The sequence below is a fragment of the Cetorhinus maximus genome, chromosome 12, assembly GCF_964194155.1.
Source record: "Cetorhinus maximus chromosome 12, sCetMax3.hap1.1, whole genome shotgun sequence".
Classification (NCBI taxonomy): domain Eukaryota; kingdom Metazoa; phylum Chordata; class Chondrichthyes; order Lamniformes; family Cetorhinidae; genus Cetorhinus; species Cetorhinus maximus.
In genome coordinates, this window is record NC_135890.1 from 41,446,992 (window position 1) to 41,467,453 (window position 20,462).

The window sequence follows — 20,462 nt, forward strand, 5'->3', positions numbered from 1 at the left end:
AATGTGAGAAGCTATTAAGCGATAAACGGTTATTGAATTTAATATGTAGTTTTTGGCTCCGTCATGCACAGTTAGAAGGGTAGTTCTAATGCAATGTGATATACATTATGACAGTTAAAGCAGAGGTCTGAACAGATGTTAATGTGAATACTCTCAACTCAAGTTTGTACAGATTGCTGAGGCCAAAATATTTGAATTAAAAGTTGAATGGGGTTCTTGAACACTCTCTTGGTGTAACTTAATGTACCTTCTGACACTCCAACCATAAAAGATTTTAAAAATATTTAGTGCTTCTAAAAGTTTTAGTATTTTTGTTGAAAGCGTATTAAATTGTGATATTGTTTGAACATGATACTCAGGACTGGCACTTTCAGTGTTTTATGTAGGAGGAAGCAGTAGCACTTAGAGAAAGCAGAAGAATTTTGTACAGTGGTATTTCCTGCATTTGTTTTAACTGAACTCATCATTCAAGGTTGGCGTATCTGTGTGTGTAGGAGGGAACAGCTTCAGCATCTGCATCAGCAACAGATTTACAGCTAGCAGACAAAGAAATCTGGTTTTCTGATGGCCTTTATAGAGACTGTGAGGTGTAGCCTGGGCTGGGCAATGAACAGGAGAAGGGGGGGAGCATGAAGCATGGTACAGCATACTGATGAGTGTGGGAGTACTTGATAAAAAGAATCCAAGCTACTGGCAGAGCAGTGCTTACCGTGGAGAACTGCGACATTCACACGTTCAGGGACTAGCCTGCTTTTAATATTCTCTCTCTGATGTGTTCTTTAGACAGAGTACTCTATATACATATATATAGATAGACACCTTGGCATGCTGGATCCACATCTTATTCTAATACCTGCTGGCTGTGAGAAGCGTTCCAGCATTTAGTCAAGCTACTGAGAATAATATTGTCAATAGAATTGTGCACCACAAAAGCTATCAAGCTGGCGGGCTCATTCGACAGTCACATTCCGAGGAATACGATGTGGCAATGCCACCTCTCAACCTCGGAATGCCCCTATTACCGGATTGATGGTATGTCACTACTGAAGCGGCTTCCCCTTCAACCTCTTACAGGACCCAGAGTTGTATTTCAGACTGTGGGACGGTGGCTGGAGAGCATAGGACTCCCCCAGTATGAGAACCACCTGCTGGCAAATGGATTTGACAACATCCAATTCATGGTAAGCTACCTTCTGTTTTATTTTTGCGCATGAACAGTTGATGTTTTCTCAAGACCATGCTACTTCTTAACCCCCTCCTTTCTTTTCTATTTTCCCTCTGTCCCATTATATCATGACCTGTATTCATTGTACTGTGTTGCCTCAGTAACTGTGGACCTTTGTGGCCCACTAAGTTTAATATTGTAAAGCTCTAAGTAACTATTCAAAAAGGACAGAAGGAAGCATCAGTTTGTCTACAATTAACCTCGATGGGTTTACCAATTTCTATTATATATCTGTGTGTGTATATATATATATATATATATATATATATGTAGGTGTGTGTAAAACTATGTATCATATCTTGCACTGGATAGTGGCTGCAGAACATTCAGTTTAGTTTCTGGAAATAAGCTATTTTGTAAATGTACATATAAGAACACTATAATTAAGATGGAGTTGAAATTGAACCCTGTGCAGATATGTACACCTAAAAGTTTTGCTGTTTGTACCTAACTAAAAAGATACTTCAATGCTACAATGATGAAAATAGTAAGACATGAGAGATTTCAGTGGCCAAAAATCTTAGGTTTAAAGATTGTTGTAACATGTTAGAATTGCTGTGCTATATTCTGCGACAAAATAAAAGTTTGTATAAAAATGGAACTTTATTGACTCAAATCCATTCTGATCATCAAGATTTGTGGTTAAAACAGAGTAGAAGTTACAAATCTGAGCCACACCAGAAGGTGCCTGTAAGTACTTGTAGGGGATCAATAGGTTCTCTTCTACCTGCTTTACAGAAATCATTTTTGTGTTTTTTTCCACCGTATACAGCTCTTAGAAATATGTGGTGACTTTCAGCGAGAGAGAGAAAAGCAATTATTGTAGTTACTAGGAGACCAGCTATAATTAGCTGTTTCTTACAGGGAGTGTCAATCACTGACAGAATGCCTACATTATAATCTTTCCTGCCCACACTAAGCTGTAACCAGGATTGATTTTTAAAATGGATATAGATAAATTGGATTAATGCAGATTTTGTTTTTCATATATTTATCTTGTTCATAAGGTAGAATTATAATTCTACAGTTTATTTATATAATTTCAGTGGAAGGATATGTGTTGCTGTTTCTCAAGTTGGCTTACTTCTGTCTACTGTGCATTTAGTATAATTTGGAATGTTAAATCTAATTCTTGATACATTATCAATTCCTTCAAACCATAGCCTGACCAGAAAAAAAAAACATTCATTACATAACAGCCTCTGTTCAGAGCTCAGGAGAGACTAGTGTGTTAATTATATTTAGGTGATTAACCAATGATGTCCTAGTTTGGCTGTTGTAAAAATGCCGAAGGTTAAGATTTTGGACAATGAGGTGAATAACAATTCAACAAGGTCATCCATTCCATTCAGGTTACTCATAGCTGGTGTATTTAACTGTAATTTGCACTGTTTCTGTCAAGGTAAGCTTTGTCAATTTGGAAAGCAGTGTGTTCATTACATTATGCAGATATTTTAACTTTTTAACCTGAAGTCAGATTTATTTTTTAAATTAGGGGTTGCTGACTAAAATGATCAGCTTTGAATCCATAAAAACACGACACAAAATTCTGTTTGCTACAAACAAGTATTTGAACTTTACTCATAGGTTCTCCTTTACAATATGATAACATTTATTTTTATCAAAAAATTATTTCATAAGAAATAGAAAACCGGAAGTACGGGTAATGTTTACCACTAGCAGGGGAAGAAGGTAATTTTAAAAAATATTCTTAACAAAGAACACATTTCATAAATCCTTATTGTAATGTTCATATAACCTCATGTAATGATATATTTATATATTTTATGATAATAGATTTGTACATTATATACATTCAGGCTCCCAAACCTGTTCCACAACACAATTAAATCATGGCTGATCTGTTCTCAACCCCGCCTTTGATCTATCTCCCTTAATTTCTTTCTACCGGCTTCAAGTGACTTATTTTTTAGCAACAGAAAAAGTTTAGTGCAGAGATTAATTTCAAAAGGGCTTAAATGTTCCAGAGAAAATGTTGATGCGGGAAAAAAATGAAACAAGAATTGCTGACCTGAAGTAGGTAGAAATAAATCCCTCAGTTTACTGTTTATACAATGTTTGTTAGATCAACATTTTAAAAACAGTATTTCATAAACGTACATTTTAAAGTATGCTTTTATTTAAATCCCCTTCCCCTTTCCTGCTTGGGTGAACATTGGGTGGAATCTTGTGGAGGCGATGGGGGTCACAGCCACTGACTGGAGAGCCGGTGAGACAGCGCGTTGCCTTTTTTCAAGAAGAGTCGCTGCATCTTGTGCCACTCGGGCACTTACAGGCCAGTGGTGGGCTTTCCCCTGGGATTGAGAACCCTGGGGGTAGAAGTCCCACCCACCAGGAGCTGCCAGCCAATTAGAGGCTAGGAGTTCTTCTGTACTCAGCGCCACTGGGGAGGCAGTGGCTGCTGCCTGTATGACACCCACCGGAGGTCTCGGATTGAGGAGAGACTCAGGCAATGGTGAGAATGAGTGCCTTTGAATGAGGGCCCACCCTAGGAGCCCGCAAGCTAAATATACGCTTGTTGTGCTCCCTGCATGCCAGACCTCCTGACCACCGCTGGGTTAATACCAGCGGCAGCAGGGTAAGGCCCTTAAGTGGGCATTTAATTGCCCACTTAAGGACCTCAATGGGTGGTGGGGTGGGAAGGCTGTCCATGGGCCTTTCTGCCACAGACTTAAGCAGGGGAGCGGTAGGAAGGTGGCAGGGTCGCTCCCACCCAATTAAATGCCCCGCTACCACCAAACCTGCCATGGGGAAGGGCAAAAGATACCACCCATTATTTCTGTTAAGTTGCTTTCCTTCTGTCCACCCACCAATGTACACCAGCTTCTCACCTCAGTGAATTGAAGGTGTGGCATTTTCATGGTCCTGTCCTGATATTGCTCGTTTAGTTATAAATAAAGAAAATCACTTGAAAAAGTTTACTTGGCAGCATGTTTAGCATATCTTTAAAAATGCCTTTAAGTAGACTTATTAAGAAGCTTCATCAGATACAGATTCTCCCAAAGTTTGGGACACTTGGGACAGTCACCTTGCATTTGTGAGTCAAAAAAATTTTTAATAAAGGTTTCAGGGAAAGGTTCCTATCAGATAAAACAAACTTTTCTCTTTTATGGTACTATTGAACTTACTGCATGTTCCCTGCCTTTCCAGCTTTTGCAATTATTGCTTTCCACCTTTGTTGTGGAATTCAATTTAATTGACCCCATAACTAAAGCATCAGTACTCTGAGCAGCTTCTGAGTTTGTCTTATTTTCTTAAACCCCAATATAATCTAATTGTTGTATGCAACAAACATAACATTGTAAAAATGAGGGACTGCTTTCCACTTGCATCATTGTATGTGCAGTTGTAAATATTATATCCCTCAGCAATTACTCAGTTTATCTTTCATTATTTGCCACATTAAATGAGGGACTTAACTACATGCATTTATTAATCTGTAACTAGAAAAACTCCTTGAACCAAATGCGAAACATTTACTATTCCAGCCACTGTGCAACACAAATTATATTAAGAGAAGAACCATTTGGCACTGAAAGTATTGCCGTAAATCAGATTTCCAAAATGACCTGAGATGTAATTTCTTCCTACACATATTCACATCAAAATTAAAGCTTATATTTAGTAAAAGTTTGTGTTGACATTCTGCTTAAAAAGACTGGAGTTGTTTGGAGTATTGTTTTCTGGAAGATGCTGTGTTTGTGTGGGACAGGAGAATCCATTCAGTGCTTCTGTCACCACCAGTGATTTTTGAAAAAAAAACCAGAAATTTAAACAATTGAAGAAAAGATAATCAGTTGTCCCAGAGCACTATTTGAAGACAGAATATTCTTTCTTTTTGCATTTCGTTTTTTAACAAAATACCTGACGATAATTTTAATTTGCTGGAGAAATCAGAGAGATGGGAATATTTTGTATAAATAAAGGGCTCAGAATTTTAAGTGGTGTTTGCCTATCTTTATCTTTCTTCAAAACACTGTAATGCTTTCACTTTTATTGGTTAGTAAGTATTTCCTTCTATTTGTGAACATCAGTCTCTCTTCTAATTCCTTACCCTCATGTACAATCTCTTTAAGACTGAAAGCTCACTTCAGTAATTGAAAGATCCATGAAAACTCAATTCATGTCCTTTTTTAGGATGTCACTAGTCTGCATTTATTCACTTCTCTTGCGCAGCTGTATTTTCAATCTTTTCTGTTAGAATACATACCTGTTTCCCCTCAGCCTGTTAAAATGAGTTTCAGACTGATCTCCGTCATCTATAAAAGATAGCAGTAGAGCACCTATCGAGAATAACTGAGATAAATATTGTCAGCGCAAAGTACACACACAGATTTTAGGAAATGTATCTTCACTTCAGGTTGCAAACTGTTTCAATAAATTAGAAATGACCAAGAGCTACTGGCACCTAGCTGGTGGACCTGTGCACTTTGGACACAGATGATCGGTTCAGCATTTTTCTTATGGTATCTGTTAAATACTGGTAAGGATTAATGGTGTAGTGGAATTCTGCCTTTAAATTGTCTGTCTAATACAACAGTACAGTCATTAACAGCCCTAACAAGGCTGTATGTCTGTGTTACAAGTGAGCAATCCCTGCAGACCCAGGCAGTGAACCTGTCATCTTGGTGAAAATAAAGTTTCCACATCTCATTGTCAATGGTACAGATACAGTAACTATTTGCGAAATTATTAATGCATTGTGTAATACCATAACCATTACAATGCAGAAGTAAGAGAATGAGTGACTGCCCATCAAAAGATTGGAGTAGGGCCACTTAAGGCCAAACTGTTGTACTTTTTCAGTTGCTTTGTTGAGGGTCATATGTTCTCCTCAGATATGACTTCCAGTCCCCGTGCTTCTCCATTCCTGTTTGCCAAAGCATTACAGAGGGGAGAAAGAGCCCTCTGCAGTTTTGTTTTTCATTCTGCATGCATTGCATCAGGAACAATGAAATGATTGGGGTCAGGTTTTAATAAGCCTTTTCTCTAGATGTAACATTTCATTGATGCAACGTGCTGAAGTCAATAATCATTCCATTGTGCCAGAAGGGACAAAATTAATACATTTAAATTTTTAATGAACAGCAGCTATTTACAAAAACGTACCCACTGGCTATAGCACCATTAGCCTTCCGAACAAACAAGAATAGAATATTCAGAATTTAAAGAAGAAAAATATTCCAGCTGTTATAAGCTTTATATTGTCAAATATGGACTGATTGGATAAGTTTAATCACATATATGATCATCAGGTACCCATCTTATTACTAACTTATGCCCTCATTTTTTAAAACTCTTCATGGCCTCACTCCTCCCGATCTCTGTAACCTTTTCCAGCCCCACGAGAATTCAGTGTCCCTCAAACTCTGACATCTTGTACCTCTTCCATTCCCTTTGCTCACCGTTGGAGCCTGCGCCTTCAGTCATCAAAGCCCTACACCTTGGATTTCCTCCTTAAACATCTCTGCCTCTCCAAGCCCTCTCTTCCTTTAAAACCCCACCTCTCACCAAACATTTAGTCACCTCTTCTAATATCGCCTTTGCTGGCTTGGTGTTCTCCAAGTAAACCAGTATGTTTACAGGTTCACGTCAGGGGAGATTTGGAAAGTTAAAGAGAAAGGGCAAGGCAATAGTGCAGGTTAGCGATGCGGGCAATAACCAAATTATGACAGGAAGGGACAGAGCTAACAAACATAAGAGTATACTAGCAAATAAGTTCAGAGTAGGAAAAAATGGTAAAAAGACAATTAAAGGCTGTTAATCTGAATGCCCACAGCATTCATAATAAGATGGATGAATTGATAGCACAATTGGAAGTAAATGAGTATGATATGTTAGCCATTATAGTGACATGGTTGCAAAGTGACCGTGACTGAGACCTGAATATTCAAGGGTATTTGACATTTCGGAAGGATAGGAAGAAAGGAAAAGGGGTGAGGTAGCTGTGTTAATAAAGGGTGAGATAAATGCAGTACTAAGAATTAACTTGCTTTGGAGGATCAAAATGTAAAATCAGTTTAGGCAGAGATAAGAAATAGCAAAGGAAAGAAGTCACTGGTGGAAATAGTTTAAAGGCTCCCTGACAGTAGCTACACTGTACAAGAATATAAATCAAGAAATAACGGGGGCTTGTGAGAAAAGGTACTCCAATAAGCACTTTAATTTTCATAAAGATTGGACAAATAAAATTGGCAAAAATAGCCTGGAGGATGAGTTCATAGAGTGTATTCAGGTCAGTTTCTTGGAACAATACATTCTGGAACCAACCAGGGAACAGACTATTTTAGACCTGGTAATGTGTAATGAGACAGGATTAATTAATGACCTCATAGTAATGGATCCTCTAGGCAAGAGTGATCATAACATGATAGAATTTCACACTCAGCTTGAGGGTGAGAAATTTGGCTCTGAAACTAGTATCTTAAAATTAAATAAAGGCAATTGCAAGGGTATGAAGACAAAGTTGGCTACAGTGGAATGGGAAAATAGATTAAAAGGTAAGGTAGTAGAGAAGCAGCGGTAGACATTTAAGGAGATATTTCATAACTCTCAACAAAGATATATTCTATTGAGAAAGAAAGATGCTATGAGAAGGATGCAGTATCCATAGCTAACTAAGGAAGTCAAGGATGCTATCAAATTGAAAGAAAAGTTGTATAATGCTGCAAATATTAGTGGAAGGCCAGAAGATTTGAAAAATTTTAGAAACCAGCAAAGGATGACGAAAAAATAATAGAGGGAGAAATTGGAGAATGAGAGTAATCTAGCAAAAAATATAAAAACAGACAGTAAAAGATTCTACAAGTATATAAAAAGAAAAATAATAGGCAAAATGAGCCTTGGTCCCTTAAAGGATGAGGCTGAGGAGTTAATATTGGGAACAAGGAAATGGCAGAGACTTTGAATAAGTATTTTGCCTTCACAGTAGAAGATACAGAAAGCACCCCTAGAATTGTAGAAAATCAAGAGGCAAAAGGGAGGGAGGAACATTAAGACAAACATGATCACTAGAGAAAAAATACTAGGAAAACTAATGGGACAAAAGGCTGACAAGTCCCCCAGCATCCTAGGGCCTTAACGGAAGTGGCTGCAGTGTTGGGGATGCATTGGTTGTAATCTTCCAAAATTCCCTAGGTTCTGGAAAGGTCCCAGCAGATTGGAAAACTGCAAATGTAACACCACTGTTCAAAAAAAGAGAGAGGCAGAAAGCAGGAAAATGTAGGCCAGTTGTCTAACATTTGCCACTGAGAAAATGCTGGAATCCATTATTAAGGAGGTAGTAACAAGACATTTAGAAAATCATAATACAATCAGGCAGAGTCAACATGGTTTTGTGAAAGAAAAATCGTGGGCGCAATTGTCTCAGATTTGCACTAAGTGCGGTAGCGGGTGGGTAAAATGATACAATGGTGGCTTTTCACATGGTATCATCCCAAACCTGCTCCATTAGTTATGCATTCCCAGCAAACATGCCATTTCGATGGCAGGCGAGCTCTCATTCACCCGTCACGCCATTACTTAGCCAGGCGCCATATTTAAAGTCCAGATGCACGCACACATCTCAGTGCTTCCAGACCAGGACAACTGCAGATGGCCAAGAAAAGCAAAAAGACTGCAGCCCCCCTGCCTGCCGTGATGTCCTCTACCCACGCTCTGGCTGCAGGATGGGCTGCAGCATGACCAACCAGGCTTGGGAGGTGGTGGCTGTGGTGATCAGTGCCAGTGTTGTACAGAAGAGATTGGGCATCCAATGCAGATAGAGGATAAATGATCTCATCCATGCAGCCAGGGTATGGCAACTATCTCATCACCCTAAACTCTCACACTCAAGCACATTACACATTTACTGGCATCTCACTCACAGCCAGCTCCAGGGGCATCACCAATCACTCTCTCACACATACCCTCACATATCCATCAAGCCTCATCTCCTCTGGAGACTGCCTCTTCAGCTCTCACCCTCAACATGTGCCCCCACACACACCCTGGATTACCCTCCTTCCCCAGTACAGCTCTTGTCCTGGAGCCTCTTCCTTTGACTGAGGCCACTTCTGCCCCTTCCCCAAACAAGACCTTGCCCTGCAGCCATTAAAAAGCCACCCACATATGGCTGATCTGGTAGGTGGAGACCTGCCATGAGCCCCCTAAAAGTGATGTGGTGCTGTCTGTGAAGCTGATGCTGATGACTGAGTGCTGACTGAAGCAAGGTAGGCAAACAAATTTTGAAGTCCCGAGCGAAATGCAGCTCACCAGGTGCATGTCACTTATGTGCTATTGTGAGACTTGTCGGTGTGTTTTGCTGCCAATGTGGGTGGACAATCCAGTGGGGTGGGCGGGGCGGGGGGGACGATTCTGGCAGGCTGGCCTAATAGTGATATGCAGATGTATTACAATGAGGTTCCTGATGTCCGATGGAGAGAAACATGGCCTGCCATCAGCGGGCTGAGCGGACGATCGCAAATTGGTTTCATGCCATCATGAAACCGATCGCGCCATATTGTCCACTCACACCACCGAACACACCCAATGCTGGTGGGCACGGAAAATCCCGGCCCTTATTTACAAATGTACAAATTAAGAGCAGGAGTCAGCCATTCAGGCCCTCAAGCCTGCTCTGCCATTCATTGAGATCATGGCTGATCAGATTGTAACTTCAACTCCACATTCCCGCCTACCCCGATAACCTTTCACCTCTGCCTTAAAAGTATTCAAAGACTCCGCTTCCACCGCCTTTTGAGGAAGAGATTTCCATAGACTCACAACCCTCTGAGAGAAAAAAATTCCCCTCACTCTGTCCTAAATGGGTGACTCCTAGTATTAGATTCTCCCACAAGAAGAAATACTCTCTCCATATTGACCCTGTGAAGACACCTCAGGACCTTATATGTTTCAATCAACTTGCCTTTTACTCTTCTAAACTCCAGCAGATACAAGCCTAGTCTGTCCAACCTTTCCTCATAAGACAACCCACCCAATCCAGGTATTAGTTTAGTAAACCTTCTCTGAACGGCTTCCAATCCGTTTACATCCTTTATTAAATAAGGAGACCAATACTGTACACAGTACTGCAGATGTGGTCTCACCAATGACTTGTATAACTGATGCATAACCTCCCTACCTTTGTATTCAATTCCCCTTGCAATAAATGAAAACATTCAATTAGCTTTCCTAATTACTTGCTATACCTCCATACTAGTCTTTTGCAATTCATGCACTAGAACACCCAGGTCCCTCAGCATTTCAGAGCTCTGCAATCTTTCACCATTTAAATAATATGCTTCTTTTTTTATCTTACCTGCCATAATGGACAATTTCCCACTTTCCCACATTATACTGCATTTGCTAGGTCTTTTCCCACTCTCTTAACCTATCAATATCCTTTTGTAGCCTCCTTGTGTCCTCTTCACATTTTACTTTCCTACCTATCTTTGTATCGTCAGCAAATTTAGCAACCATACCTTTGGTCCCTTCATCCAAGTCATTTATATAAATTGTAAAAAGTTTAGGCCCCAGCACTGATCCCTGTGGCACACCACTTGTTACATCTTGCCAATCAGAAAAAGGCACATTTATGCCTACTCTCTGTTTCCTGTTAGTTAGCCAATCTTCTATCCATGCCAATATGTTACCCCCCTACACCATGAACTTTTTATTTTTTGCAATATCCTTTGATGTGGCACCTTATCAAATGCTTTCTGGAAATCTCAATACAGTGCAATACAATACAGTTCCCCTTTATCCACAGTATATGTTACTACTTCAAAGCACTTCAATAAATTGGTTAAACATGATTTCCTTTTCACAATACTATGTTGACTCTGCCTGATTACCCTGAATTTTTCCAAGTGCCCTGCTATAATATCTTTAATAATAGCTTCTAATTTTTTCCCTGTGACATATGTTGTTAACTGGCCTGTAAATAAAAGTCTGATGATGACCATGAAACCATTGCTGATTGTTGTAAAAACCCATCTGGTTCACTAATGTCCTATAGGAAAGGAGATCTGCTGCCCCTACCTGGTCTGGCCTACATATGACTCCTGACCCACAGCAACGTGGTTGACTTTTAAATGCCCTCTGAACAGGGCAATTAGGATGGGCAATAAATGCTGGCCTAGCCAGCAAGCCCACATCCCATGAATGAATAAAAAAAAGGTTTGCTGCTTTCTGTCTCACTCCCTTGTTGCATAAAGGGGTTACATTTGCTATTTTGCAATCTAATGGAACCTTCCATGAATCTAGGGAATTTTGGAAAATTAAAACCAATACATCAGCTATCTCACTAGCTACTTCTTTGAAGACCCTAGGTTGAAGTCCATCAGGACGTAGGGGCTTGTCAGCCCACAGTTCCAACAATTTGCTCAGTGCCACTTCCCTGGTGATTGTAATTTTCCTGAGTTCCTTCCTCCCTTCCATTTCCTGATTTAGAGTTATTTCTGGGATGTTACTTGTATCATTTATAGTGAAGACTGATGCAAAATACCGGTTCAATTTATCTGCCATCTCCTTATTTTCCATTATTAATTCCCAGACTCATTTCCTATTGGACCAATGTCCACTTTGTTAACTCCTCTTTTTTAAATACCTATAGAAACTCTTACTATGTGTCTTTATATTTCCAGCTACCTTTCTCTTACGCTCTAATTTCTCCTTCCTTATCAATCATTCTTTGCTGTTTCTTATATTCTGACCAACCTTCTGACGTGCCACACATATTTGTACAATTATATGTTATTTCTTTAAGTTTGATGCTTATCTTTAATTTTTTGGTTATCCATAGATAATGGGTCCTCCCTTTGGAATTTTTTTTCTTGTTGGAATGTATCTATTCTGTGGCATTCTGAAATATCCCCTTAAACGTCCACTACTGCATCACTATTGACCTATCCCTTAACCTAATTTGCCAGTTCACTTTAGCTAGTTGTGCTTTCATGCCCTCATAATTGCTCTTATTTAAGTTTAAAATACTAGTCTTGGACCCACTCTTCCCCCCCTCAAACTAAATGTAAAATTCAATCATGTTATGATTGCTGCTACCTCGGCACGCCTTCACCATGAGGTCATTAATTAATCCTATCTCATTGCACAATACCAGGTCTAGAAGAGCCTGCTCTCTGGTTGGTGCCAGAAACTGCTGTTCTAAGAAATTATTCTGAAAGTATTCCTTGAATCCTTCATTTAGGCTACCTTTGCCCAGCTGATTTTCCCGGTCTTTGACAAATTTATTAGAGTTCTTTGAGGATGTAACAAGTAAGGTGGATAAAGGGAAATCAGTAGATGTAGTGTATTTGGATTTCCGAAAGGCATTCAGTGAAGTGCCATGTAAAAGGTCACAGCACAAGATAGGAGTTCAGGGTTTTGGGGGTGATATATTAGTATGAATAGAGGATTGGCTAACCAACAGGAAACAGGGCAGGGTTTTTAGGTCAGTGTGTGGGCACGATTGGCGGGCCCGGGAGCAGCCAGGGAACAGACCACCACCTGCAATTAGCCCCCAACAGTGATTTCACATTGGCTGGCCAATTAACAGCCAGCCAGCGTAAAACGCACGCTGAAGTGCTCAGCGCTACTGGGGTAGGGGCGGGAGGAGGGTGGGCACTGACGTCAGTGCGGCTTGGGGGGGGGGGGTTCGTACACTGAATGAAAGCTCCCCAAAGGCAGGGAGTTGGCCCAGGGAGCTGAAGAATTTAAAACCAATAAATAAAGATTTTAAAATCAGTCACCTCAACTGCCAACCATAAGGTTGGACGGACCACGAAAAATCAGAGACAATTACAACCTTAAATGCACTAATTGGCCTCTTAATTGTCCGACTTTTGCACATGCCCACCAACCGATATATCGAGCAAGCGCAGGATGACGGGACGCTTGCACGACGTCATGTCGCACAATTTCGTGTCCAATCGGATCGGGCATGCACCCACATGCCAACCTAAAAATTCTGCCCAGAGAGTTGGGATTAATAGGTCAGTTTCAGGTTGTCAAACTGTAACTAGTAGCATGCTGCACGGATAAGTGCTGGGGCGTCAACTATTTAAGACCTTTATTAATGACTTGGATGAAGGGACAGACTGTATTGTAGCCAAATTTGCTGAAGATATAAAGATACGCAGGAAAGCAAGTTGTGAGGAGGATACAATCTGCAAAGAGATATAGATAGGTTAAGTGAGTGGGCAAAAATTGGCAATTGGAGTATAATATGGGAAAATATGAGGTTGACCATATGAGGGAGAATAGAAAAGCAGAATGTTATTTCAATGAAAAGAGGCTGCAGAATGCTGCAGTACAGAGAGATCTGGGTGACCTGGTACATGAATCACAAAAGGTTAGCATGTAGGCATAGCAAGTAATTAGGAAGACAAGTGGAATATTGGCCTTTATTGCAAGAGGGATGGAGTATAAAAGTAGGAAAGTTTTGCTACAGCTGTATAGGGCTGTAGTGGTGAGACCACATCTGGAGTTATATGTACAGTTTTGGTCTCCTTACTTAAGGAGGAATGCACTTGCACTATAAGCGGTTCAGAGAAGGTTTACTACGCTAGATGGAGATGAAGGGGTTGTCTTATGAGGAAAGTTCGAGCAAGTTGGGCCTATACTCATTGGGAGCATAGAAGAATGAGAGATGATCTTATTTAAACATTTAAGATTCTGAGGGGGCTCGGCAGAGTAAATGCTAGGAAGATATCCCCTCTAGTGTGGGAATCTAGAACTATAGGTGGCACAGTGTAAAAATAAAGGGTCTCCTATTTAAGATAGAGGTAAGAGAGGAGGAATATATTTTCTCAAAGGGCATTAGTCTTTGAAATTCTCTTTCACAGAGAGCAGTGGAGACTGGGTCATTGAATATATTCAAGGCTGAGCTAGATAGATTTTTGATTGACAAGGGACTCAGGGTTATGGGGACAGGCAGGAAAATGGATTAAGACCGCAGCCAGATCAGCCATTGTTTTCTGATTGGCAGAGTAGCCTCAATGGGTGGAATATTATGTTAAAATGTTTGTCGTAAGCCTTTCTGCTTAAAGTGAGGATACATGGACAAAATTTATGGCAGATGGAAATCATCCAACAAGTGGCTTCTACAAGCCGCAGTGATTGGATATCAAATTGTGGCGACTATATGCCAGCTGGTGGAACTTTCACACCAGATATTCATTAACATTATGATGGGACTACTTCCACCTAAATCTCAACAGGAAACTAATGTTCACTTGAGCTCCTTAAATAAAATTGATCCAAATAATTTTAACATTAAATGTTCAATGTAATACATCATTAAATGGAATATACATAAAGCCCATGCATTATTTGGACTACAAACGTACCCATGACTAGAATAAGCTGTTTGGCACTTTGCCAATTGTTATCATGGTTGAGGTCAGTGTGAAATAAATTGCATAAATCATCAGGAGTTGGCTCATGTTCAGAAACTGTTCAAGATATGTTTTTAAGTTTTATAATGTCATCAGATCTGCTTGATTGAACTGCTGGCTTGAAACCCACTCTCAACTATCCATATTTATTTGCAACACATGGTAAGTGCAGTTATATCGGTTATAAAATCATTAACTATATCAGCAGCTCATCTGATCTGCATGCAAAAAGCTACTATTCTCTCCCTTCATGAGTTAGTGAAATCAGTGCTCAAAGTGTTACAAGTGTGCGACTATTTTAGTCACTTGTACTCCTGATCTCTGCAGTGTCATGCCTAAAATGTTAACCCAATCTGCAAAGACATTATTACTACAACTACAAGAACTACCAAAGGCATTCTAGCTCCAGCTAGCTTGTGATAATCCATATAGCCAGGTTTCTCATTTTATTATTTTAGTACTGTTGGAGAATTAACTGAAGATCATGGTGGTCATGTTGAACTTGCTAAATCATGAGCTTCAGCTCTTTTGTGCCTAGCGGCACATGAGGCAACCCGTTTTTCCCACAGTTTTTACATCCACTAGATTGTGATCTGGGTTGTTTCTATAATGAAGACCTTTTTCTTTCATGTGACCAAGTTAATATTCTGTTGGCTGGAGGTGATGCGGGTGTTGCCACTTCCCTCATATTGGACACCAATACCCCAATGATGACCCAGTATTTAGAGGCCAACTGGTCGTCTGCTTGCCTGAGCTATGGTGATGTGGATTAAGCAATTTTGCTCCCATTGGACTTAAGTAGCCAATGGAGAGCCAAAAGCTAACTCAGTATGCTAATCCTTGTTTCTACTTGCCAGGGCTCAAATCCATAATTTCTGACTTAAAGGCAGGAATGCTACCACTGAACTAAGACTCAACACCAGGAAACTGAATACTAAATAAATATATATTTCTTATATATGTAAGATATATATATATGTGTGTGTGTGTGCGTGTGTGTATATATATATATATATATGTATATATTTTAAAGTGCAAATTAGAAATGAGGTAGGTTTTGTAATTTGGTAATTTAGTTATTCAGAGCATGAAAATATCTCACCACAGCAATAGAAATGTAACATAATGGCCAAGATCTTCCAGTCAGCAATGATTCTGAGAGCATTGCCGCTGAACACGAAGATATCTGTGCCCCGGCCATTTTGCCTTATTTCAGCCAGGGCTTCTGGTTCCAGCTGCAGCAGGGATCAGTCAGCGCAGCCATCCCTGTGAAAGACCGGCCAGCACAGGAGAGGACAGGTGAGAAGAGGACACGCCCCCTTTTTACAAAATTAGCTGTCGTATTCAGGTAAGTTTTTGAAGGTCTCAAAGTCTGAGAGTCAGTGGATGGATGAGTGAGTTAGGGTGGGCGAGTGAGTGGGGGGATGGGTGAGTGGGTGGGTGGACGGGCGAATTGGTTGTGGAATGGGAGACAGTATTCAGGTCAGGGGATAATTGGATCGGGTCGGTGGCAGTCGGGTTATGGAGTGCAGTCAGGTCAGGGAGGGCGATCGGATTGGGGGAGTTAGTTGGGTCGGGGTGGGATGTTGGTTGTGGTGCTCAGTTGATTTATGCTGCCTAATCACTGAGTTAGACCAGGTATTAACCAGTGTAACATATCCTGGGTAAGTATCCAGGTAAGTCCTGCATATCTGGCCCAAGTCTCTGACTCAGTATCAGAGACTTTCACAGAGTGTCACGACAGCGGAAATCAGCACATCGAAATTTAAAATTTCAGGAGCAGTTTCAGCGCATGTGTGCATGCTTGGCCTTCCGCAGGATCCCAATGTGTAACACAGACATGGCAACAAGTCCAAATTTCGCTACTCTGGATATTGGAAGGTTTTTGGCAATGTCTTCAAAATTGGAAAAGACTCCTATCCTTCAACCCGGTCCCCATCTATATCTACATCACAAGACAGCCAAGGCCAAGTATGCGTTATAATTATTGGCCATAAAATTCTGTTCCACACCTGCATAGTGCACTCCTTGGCATTTCAGGCATGTTTTTGGTGGGGAGGGGCAAGTAAAATATGATGGGTGGCTAGTCCACCGATTTCCCACCCACCTCCTAACCGTTTTCCATTATACAATGGATGCATAAGGTGCCTGCTAGCTCCTTCCTGCGAACTCCCTTCCTCACGGCACTGTGGCTGTACCTACAGCACAGGGACTGCAGTGGATCAAGAAGACAGCTCACCACCACCTTCTCAAAGACAATTAGGGATGAGCAATAAATGCTGGCCTAGCCAGCGACGCCTACATCCCATGAATGAATTTTTAAAAACCCATCTGCCCTTAGGCCCATTGAGGCCGTAACTGTCCAGTTAAGGGGCAATTAAGGGCCTAATTCTGCCTCTGCTGCCAGAGTTGGTGAAGAAGCAGGAAGGAAGGGGGCTATCTCCTTTAGGGGTGCCCTGTGCACATCAGGGGCACCCCACTCCCTGAGATTGTACCCTCACTCTATGCCTTGCCCCTCCAAAACTTGACCTCCCCACCCGTCTCCCACCCCATCTTGGGGTGCCTGAGTCCTCCCCTCCCCCAAATCTCAGACGTACCTAAGTCAGATGTCCAAGTTGTCGTCTTCATGGGAGCACTTGTAGTCCCAGCAGTGCCCACTACCGAGCACAGACACTGCTGGGACTGCAAGAGCTGCCAGCCAATCAGATTAGCTGGCAGCTCACATATTGTTACTTGAATGGATAGTTGCCACCGTACACATTTGAGACTGAAGAGCATGTATTATCTGAAATGGAAACAGAAAATGCTGGAAAAACCCATCAGGTCTGGCAGCATTTGTGGGGAGAGAAACAGTTAACATTTCAAGTCCGTATGACTCTTCTTCAGAGTATTATCTGGGTTTGGTAACTGCATTGATCAGTCCAGGTATTTTCCTCTGTGCAGTAATATTAATGATTTGTGGACATATTGGTTGTAAATGCACTTGCATATTTATGAAAATTAACACATTATGGAAAATCTCAGGCCAATAGCATCAAGATAAAGCTGCTTAACTTATTAAGCTACTTTCATCCAGGTAGAAGTGGAAACATCTATTTCAACTTCAAGAAATAAGAAGTCCCTGGGTGTAGCAGGAGGCATATTGTTGGTTTTGGTAATTGAGCAATACATATGCAAAAAAAAGGTAAATGGTTGTTTTTCAGACTGGAAGATGATAGAATGTGTTCCCCAAGGTTCAGTGTAGGTGCCACTGCAATTTTGATGTATACAAATAATTTTGGAATACAGAGTAAAATTTCAAATTTTGCCAAGGATATCAAACTTGCGAGTGTGGCAAACAATGAGAGTGATACCAATAGACTGCAACAGGACACCGAATAGCAAAGGGATAGGTAAGAAGCAGATTGGATTTAATACAACGAAGTGTGAAGTGGTGCACTTTGGCAGGAGGGATAGGGAGAGGCAATATGTGTAATTAATGGCACAGTTCTGAAGCATGTACAGGGACTGAAGGACCTGGGATTCATGTACATAGATCTTTGAAGATGACTGGGCATTTTGAGAGAGTAGTTAGCAAAGCATGGAGGATCTTAGGCTTCGTAAATAGAGGTATTATGGTTAAAAGCAGGGAAGTTATGCTGAACCTTATAGCTTTGGTTAGACCACAAACATAGTGTTGCATCCAGTTCTGGTCACCACATTTTAAGAAGGATATGAGGGTTCCAGGGATGAGGGAATTTAGTTACAAGGTTAGGTTGGGGAAGCTGGCTTTGTTCTCCTTGGAGCAGAAGAGATTTGATAGAGGTGTGAAAGATTTTAACAGGTGCAGATAAGGTTTCTATGGTCTCCATTTATCTGACCTTACTGCATCTTCCTTGTTGGTTGGTACATATCATTGCTGTGTGACTCAGTGGTCAGAAAGACTTGAGTTTGGACAATGATAGCACCAACACTACAAAAGGATCATTTCATGTCATAAGTTTAGTTCCTTTGCGAGGACAATATGCATGTCATTATAAAAAGAGAAAATTAAAGAAAGATATGCATTTATGTAGCACTTTTTATGACCCATGGGACATCCCAAAGTGCTTCACAATCAACAAAGTACTTTCAAACTGGAGTCACTGTTTTAATGTTGGAAACCCGGCAGCCAATTTGCTCCCACAAACAGCAATGTGATAATGACCAGATAATCTGTTTTTGTGATGTTGATTGAGGGATAAATATTGGCCAGGACACCAGGAATAACTCCCCTGCTATTCTTTGAAATAATGCCATGGGAATTTTTTACGGCAGAAAGGACCCCGGTTTAATATCTCATCGAAAGGTGGCACCTGTGACAGTGCAGCACTGCTGCACTCGAGTGTCAGCCTTGATTTTTGTGCACAGTCCTGGAGAGGGACTTGAATTCAAAGCCTTATGACTCAGAGGTGAGAATCGTACCAACTGAGCCATGACTGGCACTTCATCATTGTGCAATCAGGAAGTGTACCATACTCATTAATGCACATGATACAAAAATGTAGAATGAAAGCAAATACCAACAATAGTACTCAACTGTGCTATGATAATCCAGAGATTTCCCTGTTGATCCACTCAGCCATTTAACTGCGAAATAAATCGTCTCATTGCAGTTCCAAGTACAAAACCAGTTGGCGCCAGTCAGCCCTGATTACTTTTCTCTTCCTTTTGATTGATATCTTTGCATTGCTACATCCATTTGCAATTATGTTTGTAGTATTTTTGTTAATTCTATTTGGGAATATCATGCCATATGCCGTGCATTCCAGTGATGGTTAGCTATAAAAAGCAATTCGTAAGATAAAAGACTAATAAATAATGTAATTCCCCATGCTTAAAAAACACAAGCATTTGACAATTAAAATTGGCAAATTCAGTAATTTCTCACAGAAGAAAACCCCATCATCTCTGAATTGCAGGATTCTATAGAATCTGTAACTATAACCTGCAGAACCAGAAAACACAAGGGCAAAATTAACCAGCCTAGAGACTTGAAAAAAATTTCCTCCTAGACGAGTAGAAATGCTGAATACGTGCACAAAAATAGGTAATGCTATGTAAATTTAATTCTTCGAGAAAGTTGAATTAATATCAGAATACTATTGTGGTGAACCATTTGACACAGGAAACATTAGGTTCTGTATCATTTTTTAGAAACAACTATTAAGCATTCAAGGAGTTAATATAACATTTGAATAATATTAGGGAGTCTTGCTCGTTAAACCTTCAAGGATGGTAATTTATTGAGCTTTGCTATCTTGGAGCTTCTCCAAGTGAGTAACTCCCTCAGGTGGAGGATTTGTGTAGGCTACATTAGCGAAAATTGATAGTGAACGTACAGAGTTTTCTTGAAGAACCAAATGATCTTTTCTCACCTCAGTCTCTTCATTTCTAATGCACCAATCTTTCCTTCTGAGGATGGTCCACTTCTTTCTTTCTTCAATGCTTGAAACTCAGTACTGAAAGCTACAGAACTCAATTGTCAATGCCCTCTCAAGAAAAAGATTGGAGGATTCTTTCATACTTTGAAAAAGCAGGTTAGCTTTTATGCCAGTTCAGGAAGAATAAGAATTTTTATTGCCTCAGAAGAAAAATGTGAAAAAACTACATTACAAAGTGATTTTTGCCACAAACAAAATAATACATGGTATGAACACCACATCAGAAAATACTGTAGTGAGCAATCTATTAAAAGTTACCTTCATTTGAATTTTTTTTATCTTAATGGTGAGGAAAAATAATCGCAGTGAAGCAAAATGTTGCTAGCTCATTTCAAGGTCACTCTCTTTGTTTTGTTCTTTTTAGTTCATTATCTACCGTTA

General features: G+C 40.4%; 1 protein-coding gene across 1 annotated transcript in view; it reads left to right on the top strand.

Annotated features, from left to right (window-relative positions):
- Window positions 1-20,462, top strand: part of anks1b (ankyrin repeat and sterile alpha motif domain containing 1B) — an 809,329-nt gene that overhangs the window by 707,210 nt on the left and 81,657 nt on the right. Inside the window, exon 16 of the mRNA XM_078553447.1 lies at window positions 1,075-1,181. Coding sequence (XP_078409573.1) covers window positions 1,075-1,181 — 107 coding nt within the window. The remainder of the gene's footprint in view (window positions 1-1,074; window positions 1,182-20,462) is intronic.